The following is a 19,121-nucleotide window of genomic DNA, read 5'->3' as shown; positions in this document are numbered from 1 at the left end:
GAGGGAGGGAGGGAGGGAGGGAGGGAGGGAGGAGCCTGCGGAGGCGGCGCTGTTCTAGAAAGCCACCGCAACAGGCGGTGATAATCCCTGGGCACGAAGGAGCGAGAGTCATCCCCGGGGAATGACGTCCCTCTAGATGCGAAAGCGGCGTCTGCCCTGGCTGCCTGGCAAACTCTCGTGGGAGGGAATCGGAGTCCTTACCTCACACAGCAGCCCTGATTCCTGCAAGTTCAACAGGCAGCACAGGAACAGCTGAGGGGACAAAGAGAGAGGGGGGGGTCATTGCACTGCGGGGGTTAAGCAGCGCTCAATGAGGCGCTCAGTATTGTGGGGGGTTGTCCTCCCTTTGGCTGAGAGAGCCTTCCTGAACCGGGCAGTGTTGGACTACAGCTCCCAGCATCCCCAACCCAGCTTAGCCAATGGCCAAGCATGATGGGAGTTGTGCTCCAACACATCCAGAGGACACCAGGTTGGGAAACTCTGACCTTGCCCACGATCAGTTGCATCGGAAAGAAAACCCGGAAGAGCTTCCTGCCATGCTGCGTTGGATACATGAGCCAGGAGCGCTGGGAAAACGACCTTTCACAGGGCTCCTGGAATCCGCCAGGGCCCCCCGAGGAGAGGTCTCCCTTCTGCCCGCTGAGGGCAGCAGGAAACCAGACCTGTGGGTGGGCAGGCAGGCTGGGTGGGCATGTTAAGCCACAAGGAAGGAGCACAATAAGGGTGCAAGCTGTTGATCAGACTTTGCTTTGGGTGAGGGACCCTTTGCCCCTCGCCAGGGAGGACAGCAGACTGCCTCAAGGCCATGCCGGTCCTCATGAAATCTCGTGGGTGTGCAAGGACTGCCCAGGGCAAGGCCCTTCTGCTCTGCTTCTGCTCAGCCAGCCAGGTTTGGACCCTGTGCCAGGAATATACCGGGGGACACACACAAGTACCTGTTTCCTTCTCAGCCTTGACTCCAATCATTCCCAAATGATCAAGCCAGCAGATTGAGGAGAGACAGGATAGCACTCTTCAAATACTTAAAAGGTTGTCACACAGAGGAGGGCCAGGATCTCTTCTCCATCCTCCCAGAGTGCAGGACTCGGAATAACAGGCTCAAGTGAAAGGAAGCCAGATTCCAGCTGGACATCAGGAAAAACTTCCTGACTGTTAGAGCAGTACGACAATGGAATCAGTTACCTAGGGAGGTTGTGGGCTCTCCCACACTAGAGGCCTTCAAGAGACAGCTGAACAACCATCTGCCAGGGATGCTTGAAGGTGGATTCCTGCACTGAGTAGGGGGTTGGACTGGATGGTCTTGTAGGCCCCTTCCAACTCTGCTATTCTATGATTCTATGAAACAAGACAACCCAGTAACCTTGGAGCTCCAAGTATGCCCCTACAGAGGAGGTTGCCTGTTGCCTCCCGGTATGAATCGCTGCTCTGCCCTGCTTCCAAGTTTGGAAGCACACCCCGAACAGACAGGGTGCTCTTTTCACCTGGGCGTTTCCTCCTCTTATATGCTCAGGCCAAGGGGGCAAATCTGGTTCCCTGAACCTGGCCACCCCCACCCCCGTCCCTTGCCGATGCCCCATTTCCCCGACCACCACAGATCGTTTAGTAGTGGATTCCTGGCTTTGGCGGAGCTCCGCCCCCTTTCTAAAAGGCGAGGACGACTCTCCGGTGGCCCCCTTCCCAGCTGGAAGAGCCTGAAGCTCAACCACGCCGGCATCTTTGGTGCCTGGGCCCTGCGCCCTTTTGCCCTTGGCCACTGCAATACGGCCCTTGGAAGCTGCTCTGGAATGGAATTTGGCCCTCAGGCTGGGAAAGGTCCAACGACCACTGCTCTGAAAAGGGACTCTTTGGTGGCGTGGGCGTGAAACGAGTGCGTCTCGGCTCGCAAGAGTCTGTGAAATTGCATCGCCTGCCTAGTGTTGCGGTTGTTAATATTATTATACCACCCAACAGCTGAAGCTCTTTGGGCGGTTTGCAACCATTCATAAAATGCAATATAAAAATAGAGCATAAAACTTTACATATACAAAACGTAAAGAATTAGGCAGCTAAAAACAGTTTCAATAAAACACTGTTTAGACAACTGGCATAAATGCCCCGTCATGCGCCTTTGAATGCCTGGGAGACCTGGCACAGAAAAGATGATAGCGTTGGCACCAGGTGGGCCTGAGTGGGAGGCTCATTCCGCAGCTGGGGGGCCACCACAAAGAAGGCCCTCTCTCTTGTCACCCCCCTCCGAGTCTCCCTTGGAGGAGGCCCTCGGAGGGGGGGGGCAGATGTTGACCATAGTGTCCAGGTATGTTCAGGTCAGGAGAGGCATTCCGTCAGGTACTGCAGCCCGTGTGAGGCTTTATAGGTTAAAACGGCACCTTGAATCGAGCTCAGAAGCACGCAGGCAGCCAACGCAAGCAGGCCAGAGTCGGTTTTATGTGCTCAGCTATTAATCTGGCTGCCGCATTTTCACACAAGCATCAGCTTGTGCAAATGAAGGAACAGATGGTCTTGCTTCAGTCTTTGCCAATCTGGGACCTTCCAGGTGTGTGTTGGACTACAACCCATGCTGGGAGTTGTAGTCCAACACATCTAGAGGGCACCAGGCTCGAGAAGGCTTTTTCCCTCGGCATGCTAACCGTCCTGTTCCGGCGCAGGACAGGGTGGCTGACGGCCGTTCACGATTCCCCGGCCTTCGGCCTTCAACGGATGCTTCCGAGCATCCGGGGAAGGTTCCTGCGCAAGCGACCCGACGAGGGAGGCGGCACTCACGTCAGTGATGACTTTCAGCTTCCGGATGTAGGAGGCCTCCGTGTGCAGCAGCTCCCAGATCGCCTCCTGCTGGTGGCACTGCCGGCGCGTCAGAGCCTAGGTGAGGAGAGGGCAGGTGAGTCTTCGGAGCCTCGGGCCTTTTCACCTCTTTCATCAGAATGGGACGAGGGCTTTGCTGGGGCAGTTCAAAGGCCCACCTAGCCAGGGGCGTTGTTAGGCGTGGGCCCACAGGGCCTGACCCCGAACTTATTTCCCGGTGCCCCGGATCTTGTCCCTAGGGCCTTGAGCGTCCATTGACAGCCAATGGATGATTCCTTCCTTCGTTTCATTGCCATGCAGGGGGCAACGTTCGAGGGGTCAACCCTCCCCTCCCCACATCCCAGGGAGCAGCTCTGCTCGCTCCGCACCTCTGTGCCCTCTATGATCTCTTGCCAGCTGTCTTCCAGGTGCAGGTTGGCGTCATCCTCCTCTTCTTCCTCCTCCCAGGAATCCTGATCGAAGCGGAGCTGCGGTGGGAACTTGGGCAAACCGAAGAGGCTGAACGTGTGCAGTTTGCCCTCCAGCTGCTCCATCTTGTCCATCTCCTGGAGGAGCACAGAGAGTGCTGAGAAAGGGCTGGCAGACACACACACCCACACACACACCCACACACACACACCCCACCCCTCAAAATAAAGCAGCCCCGAGGTTGAAGGATAGAAGCTCGACTCCTGCCCCTTTAGCAGCTGCACAGAAAAGTGCGGCAGATGCGATTTTTCATACAGGAAGGTGAGGAAACCTGCACTGACCACAATTCCCCCACCACAACTCTTTCAAACAAAGACCCTAAGAAGAGCCTTGCTAGATCAAAGCCAAAAGATGGTTCCCACCATGGCCAGCCAAAGGCCTCCATGTCGCCCACAAGGGCGGGGTCAGGAAGGGGCTCTGGTTTTATGTGCCTTGGTATCTGGTACCCAGGGGAAGACGGCCTCTGATCATGAAGGCCTCATTCCTATCATGGCTAAGAAGAGCCCAAATGGATCAGGCCAAATGTAGGAATGCTGGCTTCTGCCGAGTCAAACTGGCCCAGCAGGCAGTCAAGGGAGATGAAAGGGAAAGCAAGGCAGTCCCATCAGCCTTGTCATAAGGCCACTTGCTGTTTTCCTTTTCCTTTTCCCTCCCTCTCCCTGTTTCTTTTTGTGACGTGTCATCCTCATCCTCATCATCCTCATCCTCATCATCCTCATCCTCATCATGGTAAGCCTACTCTGGGGGTCTTTTTCACAGAAGAGGAGGAGAAAAAGGCTTTAAAGAAATAAAAAAATCAAGATTGCAGTTGTGAAAGGCAGCTAAGAAAGGCATACAACAGCAGCAGCACCCTGACAAGCAGGAATTCTCCAGGGTTTCAGACAGCAGCCCTCCCCGGAGATGCTGGAATTCAACCTGGAACCTTCTGCATGTCAAACGGGGGCTCTACTCACTAAGCTACGGCCCCTTCTCCTCCGCTGCTGCTCCCCAGCAACAGGTATTCGGTGCTAGACTGCCCCCAGAGGCAGAGGCTCCATCCAGCCCCCCGTGGCTGGTGGTGGGCACAGGGGCGGCCGCCTACGTACCCGTGCAAAGGGGCTGGCGCTGTTGCCGGAACCGAAGAAGCCGCTGAAGCGGCTGGCGGCCCGGTTCTTCCAGGTGTCGACGCCGTTGCTGCACAAGGAGCTGTTGGCAGGCTGCAAGGGTTCGCCGCTGGGGATGTTGGAGTCGCCCAGGAACTCATTCATGTTCTTCCTCTGTCTTCCAGGCGCCTGCAAGGCAGAACGGGGAGACGAGAAAGGACTGAGGATACGGCAGGGACAGAGGGGGAGGAGGGGGAGGACCTGGGGGTTCATCGAGGCAGCCAGAGGTTCCAGGAATCATGCGCAGGGTTGCCAGCGAGGCCCGTACCTTGAGGAGGAAAGAGAGCTGTACAAGAGCGCAAAGGACCATTGCTGCCCGTTGTCCTGCTCTGCACCCTAATGGCAGCTGCATGTCCTGAGCCAGGCGGAGAAGCACAAATCTCCAAGGTGCTGGGTTAATCCTCTTGCTATTCTCAGCCCCAGAAGACCTCCAGCGCCCGCCCTCCCTCCCTCCCTCCATGGCATCATCAGACACCGTTGCTCCACGGGCCACTGCCAGAACGTGGCAGGAATATGCACCAAGTGAGAAAATGGATGGATTGGGTTTTTTTACTAGTTCACATCTCCCCATGCCAGGAATCTGTAGCACTGACTCCTCCTCCTCCTCCTCCTCCTCCTCCTCCTGGCATTCACAAGATATGGCTCAGCCAGGGATTGGCAAAAGCAGCCACGGCAGGGTGAGAGGTGAGAAGGGAAATCCCCTGGGCTGCGAAGGACCCCATCCTGACCCCACAGACCCTTTGGAGCCGCCCCACGACTTCGTATAAGACGCTGAGCTGTAGCATTTCCTGCCCAGTTTGTGGGGCGGCTGCTTTATTTTGAAATTAATGCATTAAACGTAAAACATGACTTTTTTAGATACTGAAGCGTAAGATAACTTACAATTTCCTCATAAGAGTGAAAGTTATCTTGAGTATCTTCTTTGGATAATACTTGGGACAGCGGCGATAAACAAACACATGTGCCCTTAACTAATCGAATTTGTCATTTCTCTCTCTCTCCCCGCCATTAATAAACACCAATAAATGCTGGCAGGTCCGGTACCTGGGGGGGGGGGGGAGAGACACACCCCTGTCTTGCGTTGTCTCTTGAATGATGACGTGGGAACACCCAAGCAAAACATTTCCTGAGAAATCTACTTATTCCACCAATTATAACTCAAAGCCCCAGTTACAATACAATGGAATCACCTCCATCTACATTTTGACACCATGTTTTTCTAAAAATAAAATAAAATATTGAGCATCATCACACGGGGCAAAATCGCATTTGCTTACCATCACTTCTCCACCTGCGCATTTGTCCCTCATGACCTCTTTTGAAAGAGGACGTCAACAACGCGTACGTGGGCCCTTCAGTGGGCCGTTTTGATTGCCCCGCTTCTCCTGCACACAGCAAGAGATAGCGGCAACTTCTGTCTTTAAAAGTAAGTCGGACTTACTGGGGAGGTTTTTTTGTGGTGTGGAGAAGGCTAGAACAGGTGGGAAGCAGACGAGTGACCTGCGAAAATCCATGAGTGCCCAGTAACAAGCGTGCCATAAAACACTCGTCTGATGGAGCTCATGGTAGAACAGAAAAGACCAGCTAAGAGAGACCACCTGGAGATTTTACAGGTCAACAGAAGGGGATCCCATCTCTGTGGGTGGGCATCTTGACCACCAGACCACCTCTGAGTCCACCTGCAGCTCTTTCTGACCCTTCTAACTAGAAGGAAGAGCCTGGAACCCCAGATATTAACCATGCAAACCCCACCAGCGTCTCCCTAATTGACATTATACCTTTGTGGGGATTTTCATTATAAGCCACTTTAGGAGAAAAACCAGCTGAAAAATAGGATATCCATGTAATCAAATCATTCATTGATAAGAAGAGGGCAGAAATACAGTTGCGTGCTCTTTGAAGAATGCCCACCCACTAACAGTAAAAGAGCCACGTCCTGAAGACTGGATCTGCACATGCAGAAGAATAAGATGGTGGTAGCATCTGTGGGTGGTAGACCCTCCACCATTTTTAATGTTTTCCCGTGATTTGCTTTGTTTGTTTTTTTAAAAAGTCCCTACAAGTAGAAAGCTAATGCATCAGGCAGAGTTCTCAACCCATGTTTTCTACATGCAGGGCAGAGTTTTCATCTTCTTCTTCTTGTTGTTATATACAGAAGTGCATTCAAAAATGTGATTTCACCACCTGAACTTTGAAGAGGTACAGTCTGTTCTTCCATCTCTGGGCTGTACCATCTCATTCTGCTGCATGTATAAATCTAGCCAGAGGATGAATGGAAAGAAAGAAAGAAAGAAAGAAAGAAAGAAAGAAAGAAAGAAAGAAAGAAAGAAAGAGGAAGGTAGGTAGGTTGGTTTTGTCAATTCCATTGTGCCTTTTATGCTATGATGGCACCTGTGAAGTTGACAGAACTCCAGCAGGGAAATTGCACTTAAAGTGGCTAAGGATACTAAGAAACAAACTATTAAGTTAAAATTTCCTCAAAACAGTTGTAAAACAAATACATTGAAACACAATTAAAAACACACAACAGTAAAAGAATTAAAAACAGCCTCTAGCCCAGCAGAGCGGTTTAAACACCAAAGGCCCTGCCTCCCTGGGCAGGGAGTTCCACGGCCTGGGAGCAGCCACCAAGAAGGCCCTCTTTTGCATTGCCACAAAACGTGCCTGAGCAGGTGGTGGTCTCAAAAAAAGGCCCTCTCCAGAAGATCTTAAGGACCGGGCAGGCTTGTGTGGGAGAAGGAGGTCTTTTAGGTAGCCCGGTCCCAAGCCATATAAGGCTTTATGGGTCATAACCGGACTTCAAATTGTCCTCGAGAACAGACAAACAGCCAATGAAGCTGCTCTAAGAAGGGCGTCACGTGCTTCTATATCCGGCCTCAGTCAGCAGTCTGGCTGCAGCAATCTGGACTAGTGGAAGATTCTGAACAGTTTTCAAAGGCAGCCCCATGTGGAACAAATTGTAGTAGTCCAAACAAGGTATTAAGGCATGCGGGACCGTGGCCAGATCAGACATCTCCAGGAATGGGGTTTCCAAGAGGAGCAGGACTGAGCGATCCACATGTGCAAACTCTTTGCCTTTCGATGCATCGGAGATGGCCTCCGCCCATTTCTCAGAGGGAGCAATCTTGGCTCCCTCCACAGACCTTTGCAAGAGACAGAGAGGAAGAGCCCCACGGAGGACTCAGTGGGATCGGTGCCATCCACCTGAAACGTGTGGCTTACACCAACCCCATCAGTGGCATAGGAATGAGTTGGCTCGGAGAATTCAGTCTGTCTAGCACAGGATTTTCCAGTGCAGGTTGGTGGCTCTGAGGTCAGTGGGACGGCGAATCCGCTCCGGGTTTCAGCCAGAACCAGCCAGAACTCTAAAAGAGCGCCTTGCCCTTGAGCAACCATTTCCCAAGGCCAGAAGAGCCGTAGGGGCCTGGGACTGCCGCAAACCGGGCGAGAGCACCAGAGACGACGTCTCTGCCACATGGCCACCCGAAAACCTTCGTTTCTGCCAGACTCACCTTCGCCAAAACTTCCTGCTGCCCTGGAAAGACGCCCAGCAGGAGCGGAGGCACAAGAGGGACCCGCGGCCTGGCCGTCTCCAGCTGGCTGTCGAGCAGGAAGCAGAGCACTGGTGTTGATTCCGCACTCTGTGCACCCCCCAGCCGCCCACCGCATCGCTGAGAGAGGCTCACAGGGACCCTGGTGATGGGACATTCCTGGGCTCTTCCTGGCTCCTTCAGGGAAAGGCAGCACATCGGTGCCCCCCCACCCACCGCCCCGAGCATGAAGCCACAGGAAACCGCAAGCATCTCCCTCTGCTTCCAACTTGGCTCAAACAACAGCAGAAGAAGTCTCTGCCGGGAGCCCAGCCAGTCAAACACCCCTCCTGGGAAACATTTGCTCTTCAAATGTACCCTCCAGCTGGGGACAAACAACTATTTTCTTCAGAGAAGTGTGATCCCTCCAATCTCTCTCTCTCTCTCTCTCTCTCTCTCTCTCTCTCTCACACACACACACACACACACACACACACACGCACACACACGCCTTTTGTTTCTCCTATTCTCACCCCAGGCCAAACAGGTTTGATAGGCTTTTCAAACAACACACACACACACACCACCCTGCCATTTTATCTCATGCAAAATGGGTCGGTGTATTTATTTTAAAATGTTTCTCTTCAGACATTTTCTTAAAATGTTCAAAGCAGCGGCCTGTCATAAAAATGGCAAAATAACCATAGCGAAGACCATCAGCTCCTCTGCTCTCAAAGCCGGGAGGGGTAGAAGAAGATAATGCTAATAAAGTTCATTATTATTATTATTATTATTATCATTATTATTATTATTATTATTATTATTTCAGTTCTTGAATTGCTGTATATTTGAAGCTGGGTAAAATAAAATAGAAGGCTGTGGTTGAAAATAACAATGGTACTAGAAATTGAGAGCATTATCTGACAGCTTGAATATGTGAAAATGATATGGTGATAAACCTTGGAGGGTTCCACTCTAAATGTATAGCCGCGGCGCCTTTTGTAAACCAGTTGCATCCTACTGACGAAGAATTCTCGAAACAGGACTTGTACCGGACTACTGTTTATTATTAGACGCTTTATGACATTATTTATTAGACGCATATATTATGAGATTATTGATTATTGTCATGAATGTTTAATGGATGCCAACTTATTGTAGGCTTCATTATGAATGTTTGATGAACACGTTGTAAATGTTATCTATTTGTTGTTGTTTATTCGTTCAGTCGCTTCCGACTCTTCGTGACTTCATGGACCAGCCCACGCCAGAGCTTTCTGTCGGCCGTTGCCACCCCCAGCTCCCCCAAGGTCAAGTCTGTCACCTCCAGAATATCATCCATCCATCTTGCCCTTGGTCAGCCCCTCTTCCTTTTGCCTTCCACTTTCCCTAGCATCAGCCTCTTCTCCAGGGTATCCTGTCTTCTCATTATGTGGCCAAAGTACTTCAGTTTTGCCTTTAATACCATTCCCTCAAGTGAGCAGTCTGGCTTTATTTCCTGGAGTATGGACTGGTTTGATCTTCTTGCAGTCCAAGGCACTCTCAGAATTTTCCTCTAACACCACAGTTCAAAAGCATCTCTCTTCCTTCGCTCAGCCTTCCTTATGGTCCAGCTCTCGCAGCCATAGGTTACTACGGGGAATACCATTGCTTTAACTATGCGGACCTTTGTTGTCAGTGTGGGGTCTCTGCTCTTAACTATTTTATCAAGATTTGTCATTGCTCTGCCTTTTGTACATTTGTGATATCTTTTGAACTATTCGTCTATAAATATTTCTTAGTACCTTTGTGGTGGAGTGTTATCACTCTTATTGTACCATCATTATTTGAAGCTGGGGAAATTCACCGAGAGGACTGCAGTTGAGCTCAGTGGGAACAGGGGCGTCTGGAGGGTGTGGGGGGCATCATCCGTGCCCCTGCTCATAAAGCAGTGCCGGCACCACGTCCCTGTGAGCTCTGACACCACGACACTGCTAGGGAAGACCCCCTCTCCAGCCGCCACCCCCCCCTCACCTCTGGAGAAAGACGTCCGGGTCCCTTGATCACCCGGCCTGCGATACAGGCCCAGTTTGAGTGCACACGGCAGTATTACCCAGGACAGGGGGCACGACGGGGGCAGAGGTAGCTCCAAGCCTTCCCCCAAGGGTGCAGCAACACCAGCAGTGTGGCAACCCCTTCCAGTCCACGGGGCAGAGCCTGCCCCAAAGCAGGCCCAACCTTCCTCCTGGGTGGGGTGCTCAGATTCTCCCACCCCCCAGACCCGAATAGGGCGAGGACAGAGGATCCGGCGACCTCAATCTGCTTCGGGGCCGGCAGGGCAGCTGGGACAAACAGCTGGATCCTCCCTGCGCACCGCAGCTGGGCAAGGGAGGCAGACGAGTTGCCTGCCCTTTGGGCCAGCAGCTGACGGAGAGACGACGCGCCTGGCGGGGGTGGAGGCCGTTCCCAGGCTTGCCTCCCCTCCTCTCACGGCAGGCGCTGGGAAAGCTTGTGCGGGGGGGGGGGGGGCTGCTGTCCATCGCACGTGGCTGGGAGACCCACGCTCACACCAGCAGGGGACTCCAGATATCTTGGACTGCAACACCCCTCATTGGCTGGGAATGATAGGAGTTGAAGTCCTACACATTTCAAGGGCACTGTGAGAACATAAGAAGAGCCATGATAGATCACACGAAGGATCCGTCTAGTCCAGCGCTCTGTTCACACAATAGCCAAGCAGCTGTTCACCAGCGACCCACAAGCAGAACATGAGTGCAACAGCACCCTCCCACCCATGTTCCCCAGCAACAGGTGTGCAGAGGCATAATGCCTCTGATACTAGGGGTAGCACAGAGCCATCAGGACTAGTAGCCATCGATAGCCTTCTCCTCCTCCTCCAGGAATTTATCCAACCCCCTTCTACAGCCATCCAAGATGGTGGCCATCGCTACATCTTGGGATAGAAAAATCCATCATTTAACCTTGCACTCTGTGAAGACGCCCTTCCTTTTATCTACCCTGAATCTCCCACCAATCAGCTTCCTGGGATGATCCCGGGTTCTAGTATTTTAAGAGAGGGAGAAAAATACCTGCCTATCCACTTCCTCCACGTCATGCATGAGCCCAAACATTGCATCCATTCCTCATAAGGGAGGTGCGCTTCGGCCCCTTGATCATTTGCGTTGCCCTTTCTACGCTTTCTCCAACTCCACAATATCTTCTTTTCTTTTCTTTTCTTTTCTTTTCTAGGTGTGGTGACCAGAGCTGCAGACAGCATTCCAGGCATGGTCGCACCATGATCTTGGCAGCTTTGTTCTCAATTCCTTTCCCAATTATGCCTAACATGGCGTTTGCCCTTTTTCACAGCAGCCGCACACTGGGCTGACATTTTCCATCGAGCTTTTCCACCACAACCTTCGAGATCCCTTTCTTAATCAGTCACCTTTAGCTCAGACCCCCATATGTGAAGACGGGGGACTTCCTCACCAGGTTGGAGAAAGCTACTCTGAACTTTCAGAGATGCTAGATAGGATTCTTAAATTACTTGTTGTGAACTGCCCAGAGAGCTTCAGCTACTGGGCGCTATAGAAATGTAATCAATCAATCAATCAAACAAACCAACAGTTAACAACAGCCCTGACAGCATGCAAACACACCACCGATGGATCTCAGAGAGTCAACATGAAAAACTTTACAGAGGGATTATCTCTCCCCCTTCTTCCCCCTGGCTCGTCAGGCTGCTGCATTCCTTGAAGGACCAGCATCCCTCCACACACTGCTGAGATGCCCCCCACCCCGCCCACGCCTGCCCAGGAAGGGCTAACTCACCCTCTGCTGCCATCTCCTGCATTCTGCCACATCTCCAAGCCCAAGGCCTTGGCCCCTTAGGTCCTGCCACAGTCCCGTCTGGTGGTACGGCTGCAAGCCAAGAGCCTCCTTCTCCTTGGGCCAGTGGCTTCTAGCAGGTCCCACTGACTCTCTGGAGAGCTCAGGACCAGGCAACGGAGAACGATAGAACCGGATCCTGGCAGCAACGAATCCAGGGGCTACCACCGGCTGTCCAGATCTCTGGGGCTCGTCAGCAGGAGGTCCGTCTGGGAGATGGTGGAAGTGGGAGAGGGGAGAGATGGCCTCTGTCCCAATGGCAGGGACCTGCCAGCTCTTGCATCTGGAATGCAGCATGGTCCCACCACTGCCAGTGTGAACGAAGGGGGGATCCGGATCCAATGGAGCTCTTCTTGCAGAGAGTTATTGCACAAGTTGTCGGCCAACACACAGCAGCTCTGAAAACCTGGGGAGGCACAACGCCAAAGGAGGGCAAGAGGACAACCCCCCCCACACACACACACACCACATGCACCCTGGTGATGGAGAGCTATCCGCCCAGTGGGCTTCTCTAAGAGCAGCAAAGGAGGAGGAGGAGGAGGAAAAGAAGCTGCATCTCACTGCAGAGGCTCAGCAGACTGTCTTTGGGCCAAGCTGGATGGATCCAGGTGTGGAGCTCACCTTTGATACCGCCTGGCACAGAGCAGCACAGCCTGCACTTCCTGCTTCTCCCGGGAAACCCAGGCAGCAGCCTCGGGAGGCCACCAGTCGGAAGCAGGGCAGGAATCCACAGATCAGGCGAGGCGCTCGGGACAGACAAGTCTGCCCGTTTCAGTTTCGCTCTTGTTTTCCCAGCCGTAGGTTTGGGACCTAATCCTCCCAAACTTGTAGATTTATTTTATTTATTGGGGTGCGGTGGGGTAGGATTGTTTTGGGTGTGTGTGTAGATTTCTTTTTAAAATATTTGCGTGAAAATGAAACGGTTTTAGATATATGTGGCCTGTGGTTTTAGGTAAATGCTTTTCTTTTTTGTGTTTTGTAGAACATGGTTTTAATGGTTTTTCCATTTTTGTGAACCGCCCAGAAAGCTTTGGCTCCGGGGCGGTATAAAAATGTCATATGTGAACGAAATGAAAATGCATGCACATTGTTGGGCGCCTATCGGTGCAAAATGCAAAAATACGGATGTCCGCGTTAAAATTCACACCCAACTAAATTTCCCCATCGCAAGTACTGGCTTTGGTAGGAACCAGAGGTTAGGGTTGGCCCAGGCCATGAGGCAGCCTGGGGGTGCCGGAAGGCAAGAGGCAATTCTGTCAGACCCTCAAGGGGGAGAGACACAAATGACCAGCTACCCCCAAATTTGGGGGAAAGTGAGTGGGGGGCATGAGGGCAGGGTGGGTAATCATGGCCTTGCTGGATGTTCTGGTGCCACTGCCCACCCACCCCAACACACACACATACACCGGATCCCCAGGCATTCTGCTGGCTGCACAGGGACTTATTTTTCCCAGCAGAATCTCTCTCCCCCACCCCACCCTCCACCAAACAGCAGTTTAATGCAACCATAGCAAACACGAATGCACCAATTCTGCCAGGAAACAGGGCATGTGTTCCCCCTGTGCCTTGTTCCCTACCGGAATCACTTTCCCACCATTTTTGGCAGCAGAGGAGGGGAAGTGTTGGCCGCAACAGCTATTTCGCCCCAGGCCTGAAGACCTGAGCGGGGCAGATAAGACTTAGGAAAGTCCCAGACCATGGAAAGAGTCACAGACTGGGTTCAGACAACACGATAACCAATGGCGGTTTAAATAGTCAGCGGTTGGTTATTTAACCCACCATAGGTGATCGTGTTGTATGGAGGGAGTTTTTAACCAACAGTTGGTTATTTGGCAGAAATAATCCATGCAAATAACCAACGCTCTGCAAAGTTGGCTGTTTGAACCACTGTTGGTTATTGTGTCGTGTGGAGGGCACCGTTGGCTATTTGGTTTGCCACAGAGTCACAAGGCAAGAGCGGTCAAAGCGATGGCTGCTGCTGTAGTCTAGCTGGCCGGATAGATTTGCGGTAGCAATGGCTGATGGGATACTAGCAGGAGGACTGAGGGGGAGAGAGGATGAGGGATGAATGATTCAACTAATAGTCAATTCAGAGCTGATCCTAATCCACACTGTGGTTGATTCTTATCATGTTGTGTGGGGCGTACGCCCTAGATAAACAACCGTTGAGTTGATTATTACCCCACTGTTGACTGTCTTGTCTGAACTTGATGCTTTGTGTAGATGCAGATGCAGCTGCATCTCAAGAACAGATTTTATAAGTATTATCGGCAACTGCCGTAGCATCACATTTATGGCACTGGGGTCACAAATAAATAACTTTATGATTTTGTCAGGTGGTGCCACCAATTGCTCTCACAATACCTGGTCTGAGAGGTGGAGTAAGATTGATCGATTGAGGAGGAAACTTAGCCTGCCTGGAAAGGGACACCTGTCGCCACGAGGGACTCATGAGGCGGCCTTTGCACGCTAACGTGTGCCATCTGCCATGAGAGTTATAAACGCTCGCAGGAACATTATGGGGAGAAACACTTTGGAAACGGAGAAGTGCTGCACAGCTTTAACAAGGGAACGGTGGGTCAGTGGCAAAAGCATTCACTTGCATGTGGGTCTGACCCATCATATATAAACTGGGGGGGGACTGATTTTTAGAGCAAAGGGGGGGGGCAAAAATGGTGCTCAGACCAAAGGTATAGGATGAGGCCAAGGTTCTCATTTTAGCATCAAAAGATTGGTTTTTGCCATCTTTGTATTCTTTTTTACTGTTCATTTCATTCACTGTTTTTTTTGTTTTTTTTAATCGTGTTATATTGTTAGCGATGATTTGTGTTTAGTTGTCATTCTTCTTATGGGTTTGGGGCTTGTTTGAATGACCTTTCAGGAGCCCCCCTTGCAGCCCATTGCCTAGGACTGCAAAATCCATAAGCTTTGACTCTTGGAGATTTCTGTACGTGCCGCTAGCCAGGTGGGCATCCTGAGACAATATCTCCTCTCAGACCCGACCAAGGATGGTTGAGAGTGGGGAGCATTCTAGTGATGGGTTTCAGCGGGAGCTAGGATGGCCCAAGCGGGCACAGGGGATGGTGGGAATGGCTCACCGCCCTTCCTCCCTCTAGCTGGCTCGGGCATTCTGGGAGTTGTAGTCCAACACATCTGGAGCGCCCCAGGTTGAGGAAGGCTGCTCTAGATATTTTCAGTCACCAGGGGCAGGCTTCCCCGACCATCAGATATTTTTCAGTTGATACAGACCAAAGCTGAGTATGGGAGGGAAACACCTAGGGACCGAGGCATACCCCCTGCTGTGTGGCGATTCCCCCACTCAGGCTACGGGGGTGCGCCAGGATAAGGGCGGTGCGTAGGGGCAGCGGCAGGCATACCCCCCACTCAGACAGGGCGGGACGGCTGTATGAGGCGGCACCAAGGCTTCCAACCTGTGTCAAGCTAAGTCCATTTGCTAGTGTCATAATAAAACATTTCAAAAATGCAGACACCAACAACGCCTCAAAGCGAGCCATGATTCATGCAGCAACGGCTCTTTCGTGACCCTGTGCCACCCAGTTCCTGAGTCAGGAGGAGGAAACCATCCTGCCTGGTCCCTCCCCCTCCGTCTGCCGCGTCACTGCGTAGCCAGGCGGCACATGGCTGCCAGCCAGTTTATAGGTGCAACAGAATCACCTTTGCCTGGATGGTGCCATTTCAGGCTGCAGGTAAGAAGTGGTTCATTCCCAGGCTGCTCTGCAAGCAGAAAGATAGCTTGCCAGGGGGAAGGCGAAGCTGGGCTCCGCTCACTGATTGACAACATGCAATGAGCGCTCTTGAGAGCATTCAGACGTGCCAGCCTCCAGCTGGAGCCAGAAGCCTCCCAGAATTCCCTTGATAAACTAGCCGGCAAGATTTCCATCTCAGGGGGGTCTTCTCTTCCTTCCCCACATCTAGTTTTTACTGGGCCTGGATCTCTGCAAACACAAGCCGTGGCAATGTACACTAGATTCCCTCAAACGCATGCTTTCATAAGCCCACGTCAAATTGTGGTTTCAGTCCCTGGTTCACGAGGGAACAGCTGTGGGTTGTGTTGGCGTACGTGGAATGCGCAAAAAGAATGAATGCCTGGAGATGATGGAAGGGAGAAAATGGCCCAAGGGAGAGGAGACGAGAGGAAGGGAAAGGCAGCACATGAATGCTGTCCGGTGAGGTGATGTTTGCCCTGTCCTGGACGGGGTTGCACTCTCCCTAAAGGATCAGGTCCGTAGTTTGGGGGTGCTCTTGGATCCAGAACTGTCACTTGAGGCACAGGTGAACTCAGTGGCAAAGAGCACCTTTTATCAGCTTAGGCTGATATACCAACTGCGCCCTTATCTGGACAGAGATAGCCTAGCTACAGTGATCCATGCTCTGATAACCTCTCGTTTGGATTACTGCAATGCGTTATACGTGGGGCTGCCTTTGAAAACGGTCCGGAAGCTTCAGCTGGTACAAAACAGGGCAGCATGTTTACTAACAGGGACTGGCCGGCGAGATCACATCACGCCAGTCCTTTTCCAGCTTCATTGGCTGCCAGTCCAGGTCCGGGCCTGATTCAAAGTGCTGGTATTAACATTTAAAGCCCTAAATGGCTTGGGGCCAGGCTATCTGAAGGAACGCCTCCTCCCGTATGTACCTGCCCGGACCCTAAGGTCATCCTCAGGGGTCCTTCTCCGCGAGCCCCTGCCAAAGGAAGTGAGGCAGGTGGCTACCAGAAGGAGGTGAGGACCTTTTTATTCTCCCAGCATTTTAACAGTCTATAAATAAATTTTAACTCTGTGTTTTAAATTTGTAATTTTGCATTGCTGCTGTTTTTATCTGGTTGAGCTTTTATATTGTATTTTATATTATGGTTTTATACTGTTGTTTTATACTTTGAATGTTTTTAATTTTTGTGAACCGCCCAGAGAGCTCCGGCTATTGGGCGGTAGAGAAATGCAATAAATGAATGAATGAATGAATGCGTAGCCTGCGCCCAGTTTCCTCAGCATGAGTGGTGCCTCTTTGTTTATGGGGGCAGTGGGTGGGAAGGCACTCCCTGCTTGCTGCCTGCCCTTGGCTCATGGGGCGAGTATCCCTTGCTTGAATGTGCTCCATACTGGGGAGCTTTAGGTGCCCCAAAATATAGAACAGGGGTTTTCCAGGCACAGTTTGTTTTACAGTATTGGAAGGGCGGCTCTTACGACTCCGTTGCACTAAGAGAACACACACACCCCGCAACTCTGGTAAGACCGAGAGTCTTTCTCCCGCCTTGTTCCACTGTGGTTTCTGTAAAAGAGCCAGCGAACCCTCTTTGCATCCTCTTTCCTGGGTGCCCGGGGGGGGGGGGGATTTCTGCTTGCTTTCTCTTTGCATGGCTCTGATGCCAAGGTAACATCAACGGCTGCTACATTTTTGGACATTGCCATTTAACACCAGATGCCTAACAGTAGCAAACTAAGCTGTCCTCACGTGGCTCTTCCTGTTCTTTGTATTGGGTTGCCCACCAAGACAAGTGGACGGCACGCAGAGTGAGGAAGGAGCAGAGACTGGAGGGTCCTGCTCTTGAGGACTAGTGCAGTGAAGTGGCTGCAAGCTAGGAAGTTTCTGGCTCGAATTTCAGCTGGTCTGCAAGCTCACTAAATGGGCTTTGGGGAAACACCTCCCCGTTCTACCTGCAACATGGAGGCTTCAACTGCAATCACACCGGCCTATTTTACAGGGTTCATAGAATCATAAAATCATAGAATAGTGGAGTTGGAAGGGTCCCATAAGGCCATCAAGTCCAACCTCCCGCTGTTATAAAGATGCCCAAGATAATGCCCGTAAACCACTCTGAATGCTTGAAATGCTAAGTTTTATTATTCCTTAGTAATGACTTCTTTTCACGGGGTCAGAATAGCATGCCTAACTTTCAGGGGTGTGTGACTAGGTCATAGCTATGATTTGGGGTGTGTAACGAACTCCTCAAATCCTGTTATTCCTCCCAATTCACAAATGAGGAACGGACGATGGGTGTCTCAACTAAGGTCACCTCGTAAGTCCTTTGCCTTTGCTTCTCCATGACTCATGGCCCACTGTGCCGCGGACGATCCAAAAGCAACACGACATGTAAAAGCACTATTTGTCACAGACTAATTATAAAACCAATTAAGGTCAACAGATGAACAGCCAAGGAGGAATGGCGTAATTAACTTATGGAATTTGCTGGCACAAGTCATAGCTGTTTAAAAAAGGATCAGACCAGAGTTTCCCAACCTGGCAATGTCCACATGCGTTGAACTGCAATTCCCATCATTCCCAGCTAGAGTGTTGAAAGCAACTGCATTAGAGGGCTCATCCCCTCATGTATTGCTTGTGAACGGTGGTGAATGGAACGGTAGACAAATCAAGACTCTCCTGATGTCTCGGTAGATCCATTGTTAGGAAGCGTCCCACACACCTGTTCCAGGTCCTCTTTTGCAAAGCCAGCCTCAGATGTCATGATGTGTACAATTCTAAACTTGCCTGCCCCTTTTAGTGGCTACTCAGGATGGGAGACGGGACATGACCCCAGCGTGCTTTCTGCAGACATTTGGAGGCTGCAGGGCTTTACCCAATTTGCACCTCCTGGCCCCAAAACACAATTTGCGGTTGGAAATGTGTACATTTCCTAGCTTCCATGCGTTCGACCAAATATAAGTGCTTGGCGACATGCCCACACGGGGAAAAGGCACAAAGAAGAACATGCACATTTCCAAAATGAGCACAAATACATTTTAGTCAATGCAGGAGTCCGCCCAAACTGTATACTTCTAAAAACGCCCGTTAAAAACCATACATCAGCCTTCCTCAACCTGGGGCGCTGAGCTTGACATAAAAAAAACCCACCCATTAATCTTGGCAAATCTGGCCCCCACCCCCACCCCGCAATCCTTCAAGGAGCATGGGGTGATTTCCTTTGTGCTCCATCCTCCTTCCGCAAACCCTATGTGCTGCCCTAGAGCAAAACTCCAGACCCACCCTCCCGGCTCAAAGTTGCAAGTTCTCTCTGCTCCTTCCTGATCCCTTCAATCTAATTATGGCCCGCCACGTGATGTGATAATCTGAGCACTGTGTCTGGTTAGCAGTTGATCTGATCCCATTAGCGATCAGTATAGCAAGCGGGGTGGGTGGGGGTGAGGGACAGATAGACGCCAGGCCCACGAGATCTACTTTGGATTTTTAACTAGCAGCCCAAGATGCACCTACCAGAGCCTTGGTGCAAAAGGCACACACTGACCATTGAAGAGCCCTGAGGCCAGGAATTTGTTTTGAACAGGGGAGCCAAAAACTGAAA

At 51.4% G+C, this 19,121-nt stretch overlaps 1 protein-coding gene across 1 annotated transcript in view; it reads right to left on the bottom strand.

The window, feature by feature from the left end:
• The window catches only part of PLEKHG5 (pleckstrin homology and RhoGEF domain containing G5), a 93,107-nt gene that overhangs the window by 10,588 nt on the left and 63,398 nt on the right, over positions 1-19,121 (bottom strand). The window contains exons 9-12 of the mRNA XM_063145346.1: positions 4,353-4,538; positions 3,168-3,344; positions 2,761-2,856; positions 202-252 (exon numbers count right to left, since the gene is read on the bottom strand). Of these exons, the coding sequence (XP_063001416.1) occupies positions 202-252; positions 2,761-2,856; positions 3,168-3,344; positions 4,353-4,538 (510 nt within the window). The remainder of the gene's footprint in view (positions 1-201; positions 253-2,760; positions 2,857-3,167; positions 3,345-4,352; positions 4,539-19,121) is intronic.

The sequence above is a fragment of the Elgaria multicarinata genome, chromosome 20, assembly GCF_023053635.1.
Source record: "Elgaria multicarinata webbii isolate HBS135686 ecotype San Diego chromosome 20, rElgMul1.1.pri, whole genome shotgun sequence".
NCBI classification, from domain to species: domain Eukaryota; kingdom Metazoa; phylum Chordata; class Lepidosauria; order Squamata; family Anguidae; genus Elgaria; species Elgaria multicarinata.
The sequence above is the reverse complement of the archived record's forward strand: the minus strand, read 5'-3'. Positions and strand labels throughout refer to the sequence as shown.